This window comes from Xyrauchen texanus, chromosome 22, assembly GCF_025860055.1.
Source record: "Xyrauchen texanus isolate HMW12.3.18 chromosome 22, RBS_HiC_50CHRs, whole genome shotgun sequence".
In the NCBI taxonomy this organism is placed as follows: Eukaryota; Metazoa; Chordata; class Actinopteri; order Cypriniformes; family Catostomidae; genus Xyrauchen; species Xyrauchen texanus.
The window spans coordinates 21,777,664-21,793,933 of record NC_068297.1 but is presented as its reverse complement, the minus strand read 5'-3'; the positions used below and the strand labels follow the sequence as shown (position 1 = coordinate 21,793,933).

Here is a 16,270-nt window from a genome sequence, read left to right as displayed (position 1 = left end):
AATGTCACGACGTTGTCAGGACTACCCTTCGTTTTCTTGTTTAGAAGTTTATTTGTCTGTGTGTTTCCCTTTCCCTCATGTGTTTTTCAGTTGCCACGTGGAGGACGCTAGCAGCATTACCTTGACAATGCTTGTTCGCACTTATCGCCATATTATCAATGGCACCTGTTCTATTACTCGCACCCTACTTTAGCTCCCTCGTGTGTACTGTTAGTGGCTGGATTGTTTCATGAAGATCTTGTTTGTTCTCTTATTGGTTTTGTTTCTCTAGTATATTTCCCGCTGGTCACAATCACCGTTCCTGGGTCGAGTGGATTATTATCGCTCTCAGTTTCATATATTCCCTCCTTGTGGATTTGCCTACTCTCCTCGACACCTGGTTGCCTCAGTTTACTTACCATTGACATCTCCACTCATCTGCTACTGCCTGTGTTTGGATTATAGACTGCGTTTCTCTATTAACTGGTCTGTTTCAATAAATCCCTTTGACTGTTCATCTCTACATTTGGGTCCTCACTTCCAGTGCCCTGACACACATATTAAGGTTTATTTTATTTGAATTCTCTCAAAATTAATTAAACCAGGGGTATAAAAACAGCCGTGCACTGTACTAGTCGTACACTAGCAAGTGTAGTCTATTACCAGCATTTATATGTGGCAAGTTGTCAATTACCACAGAAGATAATTTCAAGAGGTTTTTCACATCCAATCTACTCTTGAGGCAAGCAGTGTCACGATGTACCAAAACCATGGGTCTGTTACAAAACCTAGTGAGCTGCCACGCCATCTCCTGCCTTCTATGGCAGCATCCTCACTGAAATGGAACTCGTTAAGAGACAGATTTGGATTGCTCTACATAAGTGGCAACTCGGCGCATAATTCAAATAGCAACCTAGTCTCCTAGAAAGAATGTTACTATAACAAAATTTTTGCAAACTGACATTTACATGCCGAATTCTACATTTTGTCGCAGTTTCCTGGTAAAATGAACAGAAGAGGAGCTACAACAACTGTGCGTTTTATTCACTTTTACACAAATCACGACTACAAATGGCTGATTATGACTTTATAAACATTTATTTTAGCACCATTACTCACACACTGCTGTGTTTTGATATCGAAACACTTGTACTGCAACACGTAATTTGAAAAACTATTAATTTTAACACTTGTATTACAGAATCATCAACATTTACACACTTATTCCAATGTGATTAGCTTCCGTGGTAGCTCACCTTCTCATCACTCAGGACTCGTCTGGTCTCAAACCGTGGCCTGCCAAGCGCGCAAGCTGATACGCGAGATGAGAATGTCATAGAAGTGACACAAGATGGCGTGATTAGCTTTTTCATTTTTTATTTCTCATTTTGTTTTCGGACACTAATGGTTAGATTTAGGTGTTGTGGGTAAGGATGTCTGTTTTGTGTCTATCTCTCATTAGATTTTTAGATTGATTAGGTTTTGATTAGGTTTAAGTTAAAGTTTTAGTTAAGGGAGGTACATTTTACTAATTAAAACCACCATCTAATATTTGCCTTAAAAGCCTTGTCTGATTACGACACAGTATCACACACTTTTGGCACCCATTTTTGGACATTTCAATGGGAAACTGCAGCCAAACATGTTATATGGCACGTATGTCACGTAATGTTCACACACTGTCACGTAATGTTCATGCATAAATAGCACACAGACATTTAGGTAATATGGTCAGTTTTCAATTATTTAATTTTCAGTATTGAATGAATTGTATTTATATTTATAATCAAAATTGACCTTGCTTTGTCCGCCATCTTGGATTTAGACCATTTTATCACCAAGCTCATCACGGTGCACTCTAGGATTGTCTACCTGGGGAAGGATATTTAATATACGATGCTACCTACTAATTTAAAACAAGATATCTTATGTAACCAAGTGGAGAAATTTCATGTAATGTAATTTGAATTGGATGTGGCCCCTTTCAGAGTTTGGCGATGCCCGCTTTTGGGAACTCTCTCGTGTTAGAGACGTGAAAGCATACATTGCAGGAGAGCTTCTGGTTTTGATCATTGGTTGATAATTCTTTGGGTATATCAAATTTGACACAAAATGCTTATAAATTACATTAAATATGTGTTCACATGAGTTGTATGTTAAAACTGAGTGTTTGTTATGATCATTTTTAAGGATGCATATGGACTGCATGTGTGGAGTTTGATCACGTTTTCTACATGTGCAAGAACTGGGTATGCAAATTTAATATGAACCATATCTCATTTAATGATTTATAGCCCAGAGTGTTTTCTAGTTTAGTGAATAAGTGTAATATGTGTTATATGTGTAATGAGAACATGTGTAATGGGAATTATATTGTTTTAAACTGTTATGCATGTCCCTGGAATGGTTTGAGTGATTTAAGCATGTGTTAAATACATAAAATACTGTGAATGATATAAGCATGTATTAAGGTGATGTATGCTGAAGTATATGGGTAGGCTAATGCTTTGTTTGTGTTTTCCTTTTTTAACCATACTTCATTTTTGGATACAAATTTTATATAAATAAATACATTTATTTATGCCATGTAATCCTATTAAGTTTTGCAAGATATTGACAAGACACTGAGCAAATGCCATCCACAGGAATAATGTAGATATTCTATCCACTGAGAAAAGCTTTTGTCCACTCTCAAAAGGACAATTTAAGCAACTTGAGCATTTATTTTAACTAAACAATGTAACAAAACTTAACAATGTTAACTAAATCATGTAAATGCTTTTATTAAAATTAAAAGCGTCAATTTCTGCTTTAAAGGGGTTATGATACCAAATGATGAATACTAATATTTTAAGTGAACCATAAAGAACATATTAAAGTTATTAAAAAAGGCATTTCATGACCCCTATAAAACCTTTGGCACACTTGTCCCATAAACTTCCAATTTAAGTGCATTACTTTACAGGGATTTTTTTTTTTACAAACGGAGGGACTAGTCAAAATTGTTTTCTGTGGTAATGAACATAGTTTTCAGTTTTTGGGTGAACTATTCTAGCAGTGGAGCACTGTTCTCTACTCTTCCAGTCCTCACAGCTAAGGCAGTGCACACGGAGATATGCTGCACTGATAGACCAATGGGCAGGCAATGAGTGGTGAGGGCCAACAGCAGCCCTTCTGAGCTTTCTTCAAACTGATTAAATCCATTTGTATGTTTTCATTCATGCTGAGGGTTTCCAAATCTCTTTCAGATGGGACTTGACATGCTCAAATTCTGAACTGCTTCAAGCCAGTGTTATTGGAAATGGCAGGTTTTTCCCATCCAGGCACCACAATAAAGCCACTGGCTTTCTTGCTCTGAAGGCAAAGATGGAATCAAAGCATGCACTGGCACACATGGGCCCATAGATCGATTTCATCTATAGGGGCAGGAGAGGTGGAAATGGAGACAAGTGCTCAACAGCTTTAAACACTACTCCACCCTTGATATAACTATAGGTGATAATTATACAATTTTCTGAACACAAGTTTCCAGTGAATGTTTCTGTCCACATTGAAAGAGATAATGCTGTGCGAAACAACAAATGTGCTGATCCTGCATTTTTGTTCAATCAGTTTTGTGCCACAGTATTTTTACTTTTCAGAAAAAAAAGGCTTAATTATGCAAATTAAGCAAGGATAATGTATTATGCATAGTAAGAGCCTGATCTCATGAAAAATATGAGACATCTTTTGCAAAATGATAACGTCGCTCCTTGCATGTATTGTGGCTGTTCAGAGGTGAAATGTCCACAGAATTGCACAAAAAGAGAGTTAAATGTTCTCCCAAATTGATTTCATTTTTAAGGTTAATGCTCTATTGAGTTTTAAATCAACAAAACCTCTCTCTATCCTATCACTCTACCCTAATGCTTAAATTTGAACCTAAAAGATAGTGTCATAAAAGCAAATGTGGCATAGAAGACGTAATTTCTGAAGCAACCACCTCATTTTGTGTTGCTTCTTTGACACGTTCAGCTCATGTGTTAACTTGCGTGTGCCTCAGGACTCGTACCCAAGTCCTTTGCATCACAAGTGTAATGCTCCATCAGTTACCGAGCAACATGATCGCAGTCGATCAAACATTCAAACAAGTTCCTACAAGATATTGGGAGGTCTCCTTCCATTTGGAATAGCCACTGGTCTTGGAGTTAAAACAAAGATCTTTAAATGGACATCACCTACAATATAGTGAAACAGAACTAAAACCATTTGCCTCTGTTTGGGGAGAAGGAATGCAAAGGAGGCATTCCTACCAGAAAAAGATGACAGCAGCATGAGCTATCCTCTCCTCTCCCACACGTTATCATTTTCTCCTCTCCCTGAGTCCATAAATTCAGGACTACTCACCAGGACATAATACAGATACCCTGACTGCCGTCTCTGACCCCAAGACTGCCTGGACTACCACACCACTGACGTAGCCCTGCAGGTGCAAGTTGTGCTCTCACTTTTTCTCTCCTTCCGTCACACACACAAACCATCCTGCCTGCTCACTAACCACTGCTGACTCACAAACACACACACACACACACACACACACACACACACACACACGAGGGAAGCCACTAAATCAATGGATAAACACCAGTAGTGATGAAGGACCCTAGTGGATATCAAAGAAATAAATATCTAGTCAAATTTGGCATACAAATAAAGAGTCTCTTTGGATGCACTACATTGTGCTTAAACACTGTCTAGTCTGTGAACATTACCTTAAACCAACAATTTTAGCGTTTAATCATGCATGGATAATGGCTCTCAAAAGTAGGGGTGGGAATCAGCAGGGACCAGGCAATACAATATTATATCAGTATCTGGGCAGTAATATGATAATATTGCCATTCATTATGTTTAGTTTACTGTGATTCAAAACTGTGATATATTGCAATCTTTTACTCACTTAATTGTCAGCTTTGCTCTAAGAGTACTGAACTTACTGCTTTACTTTATTGCATAGTCATATATATATATATGACTATGCAATAAAGCATCAGTGATTGTAAAGGGAGCGATTTGCTTTTGATGAGACGCTTGCATCCGATGTAGATAGGGTGTTAGATGTACCTATTCTCTATGTTATATATATATATATATATATATATATATATATATATATATATAAAACATAGAGAATAGGTACATCTAACACCCAATCTACATCGGATGCAAGCGTCTCATCAAAAGCAAATCGCTCCCTTTACAATCACTGATGCTATCTACACTGGAAGCATCTATTGTGTCATGATGCATTACTGGTCACGTTCGGGGTAAACAGGGTTTTACATTGTGTAAAAGTAATCATGTGAAGGAAAAAAAAATGATACGTTATAGCAGATATCTGTATAGTATTGAGAAAAACATTAACAATTCTATAGAATACAGATGTTTTTTATTTTTATACTTACATCTACTCAATAGCTTTTAAGACCATAGGGTAATAAGACTTTAAAATGCAAGTACAAAGAGAAATCAAGTTAAACAAGTTAAGGACACTTGCCGTAAGGAAGGCATTAGGCAAGTGCTGGAATTTGTTAATGCAAACAGTGTGTGAAGTTGTCTAACTTATTAGCTCTTAACATGCCATAAAGCTGATCCAGTCTGTAGAGGAAGATGAACAAGAGGAAATGCTTATTGACTCTGGCAAACATGCAGACACAAGGGTGACTAAAGCCAGATCTCCTGACAGATTATCCTCTGAGGGTTTTTCAAACTATTCAAGAGGTATTGTAATCCCAGATAAAAGGCAGTAGGGGAGTCTTCAACCTCAGGAGCTGGAAGAGTCTGGATGGCTGGATAACAATTTATGAATCAATAGAGAATACACCACAAGTATTTTTAATATAGCAGTCAGTTTAATCTCAATTGGCCTAGTTAATACACCTTACTGTGTTTTTGATGGTTTCAAAGACTAAGAGAGACTAAGCATTATAAGCATAGTTTTTGTGTCAGCACAATAAGGAAAGTGGCCATGGGAGGGAGTTCTTGCACTATCTGTGGGTGTATGCACTCAAACTATGGGTGTAATGTATGTTAATTAAGTGGTTCAAATCGCAATTTGCCATTTCCTGAGAAATAGGCAATTGCACCAAAAAGTCTAATCTCAATTCCCACATTTGCAGTTTAGGGATTCCACCAGCAGTTAAAATCAAAGAGCTATCGATCACTTTTAATACCAGACATGATTTGTGTCAGTAAATCAATATGATTAATTATACCAACATTCTTTATAATTTCACGCAGCCTACATACAGTTAGTCCTGATGAGCTCCACATTATCCATGCATATATGGAGCGTGTTATTGTCCAACATGATCACACGGGAAGTCTGCATGTTGTTTTCAAGAGTTCCAGTATCCTAGGATCGGCCACAGTACATCCACTCACTGACAAGCAGCATCTCCTATTAGACATTTTTGCATCAGCTCCTGTGGGTTTACCATTTGTTCTGGTGCAACTGGAAGCACATTGCCTCAGCAATGTGGGACTTGGGTTTGGATCACACGTTGAAACCAGGAGGTAATCACGTTCGCATATTCAGTGACAAGCGCGATTCGGAAAATCCCTCTAACGTCACATTTTAACTCCACTGATGGTTGGGTTTAGGATTGGGTTGAATGGTACGGTTTATAAAATATGTATATAATATATACAGTTTATATAAATCACTGTTTTACTGCCTGTAAAGCTGAAAACAACTTGCTAAGCAACTTGCTTTTGGCACCCCTCTGTGGACATTGCAGCTGGAAAATGGAGCTCACAAATGCCTATACACCGAACAACACTGAACGCATTGGCCACAGGGGGCAGTGTTTCAAATTTGGGTAAACACAGAACGATTTTAGCTAAAGAAAAGAAATCTACTGTTTCCAATTTCAATATAAGATCAGTCTGCACTGTCACAGAAATATACCTGACATTCATAATGGCATAGTTAATGCATGGTCCATTTATACTACCAAATTTAAGTGAATGGACTATCTTTATTTTGCATCGACCTTTACTTAAAAAGGAATGGAACATATAATAGGTACAGATGGAGCAATAACCAGATCAGGAACCAGCACATCCATGCTTTGAGCATGCTATTTACTCAACCCACTAAAGCAAAAAAATGTAAATACCAAAACTTCATGGCAATGCCCACTGACTTTGCATGTGTGGTGTATTGCATAGCACTGCACTAAAGACGTTGTGGTTTTAAAATAAGGCCCTAAAAATAAAAAAATAAATGTTGGCAATATAACTTATGAAAATAGTTATTCCAAATCGTCAAATGGGGTTTATAAATCATGTAATTTTTGCCACTTAACTTTCGATTCATTGTAATTACTGTGCTGAATCTGTAGTAGCTAAGCAACAGTGGACATGTTGAATCTAATGAGCATGTCCAAGAGGACAAAAATGTTTCAAAACTCATTACAGATTCACTCTTCAGTGATGTCAAATAAATAGTGAGTCCTTAAAAAGACTTCTCAGCAAAGCTGACTTTGGTGATATTACAGTGCTACAGTGTTCCTGTAGCTCAAACGATGGCGTATGGCACTTGAAACGTTAAGGTCATAGCATTTGGCCTAACGTCTCCTTTTGTGTTCCACAGAACAAAGAAAGTCATACAGATTTGGAACAACATAAGGTTGTGTAAATAATTAAAGATTTTCACTTTTTGGGTTAATATCACTCTTCAATCACTCTATCTCTTTGTCCTGCAGATAAATGGGAGGTTAGAGATCAGTGGTTTCCAGCACTGGACTGGCAATCAAATTCAACCTCCGGCTAACATTCCTAAAAGCTTTATGCCTGAAATCACAGCAATGCATGAAAAAGCAAAAATAACAACCTCCCTTGGCAAGTCCATCATAACTCCTGATCTATCTGCTTATCAAATGCTAGCAAGAGAAGTCTAATTGTCAGAGTTTCATTTAATTTTTCTATAGTTGCAAGGTGGTCAGATAAGTATGGTGGAGTGGGGCTGTTCCCTGCATAAGCCATGAAAACTGACATGAATATTAGTTTCCATACCAAAAGGGGAGGGAAACCCCTTGGAAACATTTGCTAAAAATGCAGTGGATTAAAAAATACCAGTGATACTCATTATTAGGATACTCATCGTTATGCTACGATTATTGGTTATTTCCAGTGCTCTAGCAAGCTCATTGTTCTTCATTAGTTGAAGAACAAAGGCACTTCAGGCTCAGCAGGGGACATAAAAGGCAACTAACACAACAAACCTGCTGCCATCCAGTGGTCCTATCAGTTAACACAGTTTGTGTGCTAAGTGAACTGAGATGATTTGCCATTTATTGTATCACACACAAATGCCAAAGTGCTTGTTTCTAGCCTGACTTTAGTGGAACTTGAACTCTTTGAAGAGAATCTGCATAAATAAAATGAAAAAGACACATCACAACTGGCATTTTAAGTGATAAGACTGAAAAATACAGATACAGAAAACAAGAGAATAAAACAACTACCAGTTCAATGTAATTAACATGTAATAAGCACAGTAATAGCTTAAGATTCATCACTTAATTGATAAACCTGATCTTCCAAAAAGTAAATGTCACAAAGAACAGTTTTATCAAAACAACAAAGTCTGTTGCACATTGTCAAACAAAGTGTCTCTCTGAGTATCATTGAACTTAAATGTAATAAGAATAGAATACAATCCTAGAATCCTTTATTTTGGTCACACATTATACACATAGGTTTTTGCATATATACAGTGAAATGTATTCGTTTTCACATATCCCAGCGAAGTTGGGGTCAGAGTGCAGGGTCAGCCATGATACGGCGCCCCTGGAGCAGGTAGGGTTAAGGGACTTGCTCAAGGGCCCAACAGTGGCATCTTGGTGGTGCTGGGGCTTGAACCCCTGGTCAGTAAAACTGAGCCTCAACTGCTGAGCCACCACTGCCCCTAGACTACATGGTGTTACAAATATCTACCACTGTTGGATAAAACATGGCCTTATACTTTGTCGGTGTGATGGTCTAAACAACACGAAACCATCTCATAAAAACTGTAGCACCTGTGCTGGCCCTGGGTGGATTTAAGAGCCAAGGGAGCCTCTGGCCAGACTGTAGAGATTATTACCTTATCTCAAGAGAAAAGGGCACAGGCTCTACAATAACAACCCCTACGTATGGGCTCTCCATTGCCTACAAAGAGTCCATTGAGCCCAATGCTCAGTGACATTCAGAGCCTGGTGAAAAGCGGCAACTAAGATTAACCCTCTTTAAGGTCATCAGCAGAACCAGCTCGGGGCAAATTTTTTTACTCACAAGTTTGAGTCAGGAAATCAACACATGCTAAATGTACATCATTTCAATTATGAGAACATAGTGACTGTTTTGGACCAGTGAATTTATACACTAATATTTTTGGAGATGGAAGAACAACTTTATAGTGAACATGTGTAAGTGTGTGAGCCATCAAGAGATCCAATAAATCATGAACACGTGACCACAAAATAAATCTTAAAGGGATCATTCACTCAAAAATGAAATTTCTCTCATCATTTTCTCTCCCTCATGCCATCCCAGATGTGCATGACTTTCTTTCTTCTGCAGAACACAAATTAAGATTTTTAGAAGAATGTAATTTTCATTTTTGGGTGAAATGTTCCTTTAAATTCAGATGCTTATTTTTCTACAAAACAAACTGGCTTTATAATGGAAGTTCATAAACAGCTTGATCCGTAACAAAACATCCTCTTGCAGTTATACTGAGAAATTACAGATACTTCATTTTCATGAGGTTCCATTAGATATTAGATGCATCATACAATATTTAAGAGTCAATGATGTGATGCCCATTTTCCAAATCTATAAATCTGAATAATAAGATCTAAGTAATTAAAATAAATATCAAATGCAACAGACAATGACGTGAATACACCTCACCTATGATCATTTTTTATTGTGAGGCATAAACTACCTCATCAAAAGAAAAAGTCTGAAATTCTTTTAAAAAAGTCTCCTAAAAAATGCACTACAAGCCCCTGACAGGTCAAGAGTGGTGGCACATCCAGCCATTTTCACCGGGATTTTCCTTTTGATTCAGGGCAAAGTGTAAAAAGGTAGATTCCTGACTATGTGCTGAACATTTCTTCATATTCCCTGCTTTTTCTGGACTGGTTTATGTCCAAAGCTTTAGATAGCTGTGATTCTCTAACCCGCCTATGGACCAGACAATGACTTCTACACAAGCTTGACTTGTTCCATTAGTTATGTTGTATTTGTTGTATGTATTTGGCAACCAAGAGCAACCAAAAACCTAAAGGGCTCAACGTTTTTCTAGGCGTAGTCTAACATTCAAAATGTAACTATCAAATATTAAGACGTATAGACCTACTGTACAGGTGAAACTCGAAAAATTAGAATATCGTGCAAAAGTTCATTAATTTCAGTAATTCAACTTAAAAGGTGAAACTAATATATTATATAGACTCATTACAAGCAAAGTAAGATATTTCAAGCCTTTATTTGATATAATTTTTATGATTATGGCTTACAGCTTATGAAAACCCCAAATTCAGAATCTCAGAAAATTAGAATATTACATGAAATCAATAAAAAAAGGATTTTAAATACAGAAATGTCGGCCCTCTGAAAAGTATAATCATGCATATGTACTCAGTACTTGGTTTGGGCCCCTTTTGCATTAATTACTGGCTCAATGCGGCGTGGCATGGATGCTATCAGCCTGTGGTACTGCTGAGGTGTTATGGAAGACCAAGATGCTTCAATAGCGGCCTTCAGCTCTTCTGCATTGTTTGGTCTCATGTCTCTCATCTTTCTCTTGGCAATTCCACATAGATTCTCTATGGGGTTCAGGTCAGGCGAGTTTGCTGGCCAATCAAGCACAGTAATACCATGGTCATTGAACCAGGTTTTGGTACTTTTGGCAGTGTGGGCAGGTGCCAAGTCCTGCTGGAAAATGAAGTCAGCATCTCCATAAAGCTTGTCTGCTGAAGGAAGCATGAAGTGCTCTAAAATGTCCCGGTAGACGGCTGCGTTGACTCTGGTCTTAATAAAGCACAGTGGACCAACACCAGCCGATGACATGGCTCCCCAAACCAACACAGACTGTGGAAACTTCACACTGGACTTCAAGCATCTTGGATTGTGTGCCTCTCCATTCTTCCTCCAGACTCTGGGACCTTGGTTTCCAAATGAGATGCAAAATTTGCTCTCATCAGAAAAGAGGACTTTGGACCACTGAGCAACAGACCAGTTCTTTTTTTCTTTAGCCCAGGTAAGACGTTTGACATTTGAAGCCCATGTCCAGGACCCGTCTGTGTGTGGTGGCTCTTGATGCAGTAACTCCAGCCTCAGTCCACTCCTTGTGAAGCTCCCCCACACATTTGAATGGCCTTTTCCTGACAATCCTCTCCAGGCTACGGTCATCCTTGCTGCTTATGCACCTTTTTCTTCCACACTTTTCCCTTCCACTTAACTTTCTATTAATGTGCTTTGATACAGCACTTTCAGAACATCCGACTTCTTTTGCAATTACCTTTTGAGGCTTTCCCTCCTTGTGGAGGGTGTCAATGATGGTTTTCTGCACAACTGTCAGGTCAGCAGTCTTCCCCATGATTGTGAATTCAACTGAACCAGACTGAGAGACCATTTAAAGGCTCAGGAACCCTTTGCAGGTGTTTAGCTGATTAGAGTGTGACACTTTGAGCCTACAATACTGAACCTTTTCACAATATTCAAATTTTCTGAGATTCTGAATTTGGGGTTTTCATAAGCTGTAAGCCATAATCATCAAAATTATATCAAATAAAGGCTTGAAATATCTTACTTTGCTTGTAATGAGTCTATATAATATATTAGTTTCACCTTTTAAGTTGAATTACTGAAATTAATGAACTTTTGCACGATATTCTAATTTTTCGAGTTTCACCTGTATAGCAGCTGTATAGCCATCATGATTACACAGGAAGTTGAAATGCTGTTTCTGAAAGTTCCAGTACCCAAGGATCAACAACAGTATGCCGACTCACTGATATGCCCTATCTCCCATTGGACATATTTGGATCGTCTCAACAACAATTACTTTCCCTCGTGGCACGACTGGTAGTGTGTTGCATCAGTTGCGTGGTAGACCTCAGTTTAATCCCCATTCAAACGAGAAAGTAATCAAGTTTGTATAAACAATCACAAGCATGATAAGGAGGTTGCATTTTTATCCTTAACATTGCATTTTGTCTCTACTAATGGTTAGGGTTAGATTTGGGTTTTGGTTGGGGGGGGTTGATTAAATAAAACAAACATTTCTCTTCACTGTTTTATACCCTGTTCAGCGGAAAACAATTATTTTTACAACTGGCTTCTGGTGACATCTCCTGGATATAAATGGATGTCACAATTGTTTATATGCTCTGAAACACTTACCGCTTTAGCCTCTGGAGGCAGTGTTTTTAAATTCTGTAAACATATACTGATTTCGGCTAAAGAAAAACCGACACACTCTTGGAAAATTTAATGTGAGATCAGGCTGGTATAACAACTGCCTACTAATCATATGTGAATTTGTAATGTTGTGTATGTAACTATGCAAAATATTAGATATTTTGAGTTATCCATATATTTGAGTGTCTTTATGCAAACTGAGGTCAATAAGGCTATTTGGTGTTGAATACTGCATGTGTGATTTTACTAAAGTGAACATTTTCACATTGTTCAATCAATATGTTCAGAAAGACAAGTCTGTAATTGTCTAAATGTAATTGTAGATACACTGTAAATGTAGGTGATAAGAGAAACCTTAATTCATTCATTAAGAATGCACATACTTTAGCTTTATAGCATTGGTTATTATTCACTAGATTACGAGAACCCCAACAGTCCAGCATGCACTAAATCATGGTATATTTGAATGTACTGATCTATCCCCTTTTACATATGATATACAGTATTTAATATACACATAGTTTCATATTGTATCAAAAAAACATACTGTTTTGCAATGCAGGGACTTGACCTACCTGGAATGACAAGGATGAGCAATTTGGGAGGGTTTGGTCCTTTGCTAGATGCGTGCAGGTCTGTTGGTCCATATTTGAGCAGTTCAGTGACTACACCTCTGCAGTACACATACTCCACAGTGCCGTCTTCTCTATGCCCCTCAGATCCTGGGTTACACATCACATCAACTGTATCAGCTCCACGCAGTTCTGGGCCTATGTAAGGAAACCAGAAAACAATGACTGAATATTATAATAATAAATGGCTGTAACAAATTACAAACAAAATAACCAATCCAAGTCGAAGGGCCACAAGAAGTGATTAAGTCACCATATCACTAGACAAGTTTAGACGGAACTTTCTAATGAAAACCAGTCAGATCCAAAAGATTCAGATTTTTAGAGCTCAACATTTGCTGGCTAATGTTTTCTCATTGGTGAAATCAATTTCAATGAAGTGTTGTACTATTGGGACACCTCATCTAAAGGAATGAGAGATTGCAATAATGGTGCCTCAGAAGCAAAGAATTTTGCAACACTTTTCCATTTTGTTTTAAACAAGTAGACATTAAGCTTTCTATGAAAGAGTGACTAAAAATCACCAAATTCATTCATTCATCAGAGATGGGAGGAAATGGTTTCAAAACACATGCAGGAAACTATTATTTATTAACTTATATTTTCCTTTCTCAGAGTCTCAATTAAAGAAGGCAGATCATTTAGCATTGAAAAAAAATACTGTAATCTTTCTTTGTATTATTATTCCCCACTTCAGGGACTTGAACCCACAGCCTTTGGCTTAATTGTCCAGATCTAATAGTCCAGTCTTTGATGATCAAAGGATATTCCTGTAAAAAATGTATGTTTATGTGATATACATGACATGCATGACAGCAGCATTCCTCCAATTTAATTGCAATGTTTCTTAAATGCATCAAAATTGTTTAAATTACAGAAAATACTGTCTAAACTGTATATTTAAGGGCAAAAAGCCTCAGCATCTATTGCCTGTAGAGACACTGTTCCAGATTAAACCTTTAGCCCTAAACATCTTCAATTAACAAACTCAATTTTAAATAGTTGAAAGATAATGTATTATTTCCAAATATTTGGCATTAATCATGAATATTTTTCAACGTTATTTAGTGTAGAAAAATTTGCTACAAATAGTCACTCAGATAAACTTGGGCCTTTTAATCATAAACTCCACCTCTGGCAATATTACTTTCCCAGCTACAAGTTCAAACAAATAAATAAATAAAACACATAATGTTCAATTCCACTGAATTTGATTTAGATACATGAAATATATTATCATTTAACCTATTCCTACTATAATTCATGACATAATTCTTAATTCTAAATTAACCTCTCCCAGAAATTGCTTTTATCCTTTTACAACTGTTCTGTCCAAAGTATTATCTCACACGATATTCTGGTGTGGTTTAGTAGCTGCACCGCTGCTGATAAAAAAGCGCTGGACAGAGTTAGGAAATCAGCACAAAATATTATTCACACACAGCTCCCCTCACTCGTGGACATATATCACACCAGATGCATGCAACGGGCAAAAAATATAATTCAGGACTGTTCCCATCCAGGTCACGGCCTCTTTATTTTGCTGCCATCTGGAAGGCGCTACAGATCCTTCTGGGGTCGCACCTCTAGACTTTTGAACAGTTTTTATCCAAATGCTATAAAATACCTGAACTCATGAGCATTTAGATTGCTCTGCATTTTTAATGACTATATTTTAGCTATCTTTATAATTTTATCTGTTCTTTCTTATAATGTATTTATGTATTGATGTCGTTTTGTCATATTATGTGTTACCACCATGGGAAGTGCAATTTAAATTTCGTTGTTATAGGCAATGACAATAAAGGCAATAATAATAATAATAATAATTAATGACACATAGCCTTATGTGTTTTATCAGTGCATGTGTCGAACCATATTGATCTCCAGCAGGTCATTTTTAATAAAAAAGAAAGAGAGAAAGAAAGAAAGAAAGTTTGCAATTTAAGCACAATAACAAGTGGAGCAAAAGTCAGACAGAACTAATAAGTTGTTAAATAACAGTTCTGTTAAGTGTGATGAAAGTCAAACTTTGGAAGATAATAACAGCTTGCAACACATTGCACAATGGAAATTAGAGTCAGTTATTGTATTAAGTATGTCTCTGATAATTTAATCTAGATAAGAGTTCTCAGCAAACATGCAGATTAGAATAGAACAGATGAGAAGAGAATATAAGAAGAATATAATTTAAAAAGCCTAAGCATGTGATTTTGCATACATGTAGCACTGAATGCTGAATCAAAGCTTGACGTTGTACAGTTTTTTATTAAAATGCGTAAATTGTAAAGCCCTATCATTACTCTAGCACGTTCTATAATTTCCATTCATTCTATTAACCTTACACTTGTCTTTACATGCTGTACCAAGTGAAACGGTTTGACATTACTGTGACATTTAAAGGACTCAATTGTATTTCTTACCGACAGATGATATTATTTTGAATGTTTGCGAGGGGAGACGGATTGTCAGAATAGATGTAATGACATTTACAGGTAATCTTCGCAAACCAAGTACCATTAAAACCAAAGGGGCAAAAATCGCTTCCTACTGTTTCTTCTTCTCTACGACTTTTTGAAGTCTGAGAACAAACGGAAGCGTACAGCACCACCTACCGTAATGCGTGCAAAGGATTCAAGTTAATTCATTTAGAACTTTCAAAAGGATAAATTGTTGAAATATTTAACCTTCGTTAAGAAAACTAGAAGAAATGGGCTGAAGAATTGTGCTAACATATGTGTAGCTATACTATCTAGTAGGCTATATTACATAGTATTAATATTCAGGGTAGAACATTGTGTAGTATTAAATGTTTCCTCATGATATGTGTTTTCATTGAGCAGGTGATGTTGTAAATTAAATGAAATGTGTACATACATAATATATGATATTATGCTGATTCTTGTGTTGATATGATAGATTGTGCTGTCAGGTTTTAGCACATTCAAGTGCTTTGCCTCATCAGTTCAACCAGGCTGGATAGTCTCTTCCGTATGTATTAGGTCATCTGTGTGTATGTGAGTTTATGAGAGAGAGAGAAAATTGCTGTAAAGCTTCGGTTTGTTTAAGTTTTTGGGTTGGTGGACTAAAACCAAACAAAAGATAAAATAGAAAAAGTGGGACACCACTTTTGATGAGAGATTGCATTGCCAAAGATGACAAACTGAACAATGAAATGCCACATTGCCTTACACAAAGAATAG

General features: G+C 37.1%; 1 protein-coding gene across 4 annotated transcripts in view; it reads right to left on the bottom strand.

The window, feature by feature from the left end:
• Positions 1–15,628, bottom strand: part of LOC127662769 (lipid droplet-associated hydrolase-like) — a 61,509-nt gene extending 45,881 nt beyond the window's left edge. For all 4 annotated transcript variants that reach the window (XM_052154073.1, XM_052154074.1, XM_052154076.1 and 1 more), the window contains exons 1-2: positions 15,491–15,628; positions 13,011–13,205 (exon numbers count right to left, since the gene is read on the bottom strand). In XM_052154073.1, the coding sequence (XP_052010033.1) occupies positions 13,011–13,205; positions 15,491–15,587 (292 nt within the window). In that variant the 5' untranslated portion in view covers positions 15,588–15,628. The remainder of the gene's footprint in view (positions 1–13,010; positions 13,206–15,490) is intronic.
• Positions 15,629–16,270: the final 642 nt, after the last annotated feature.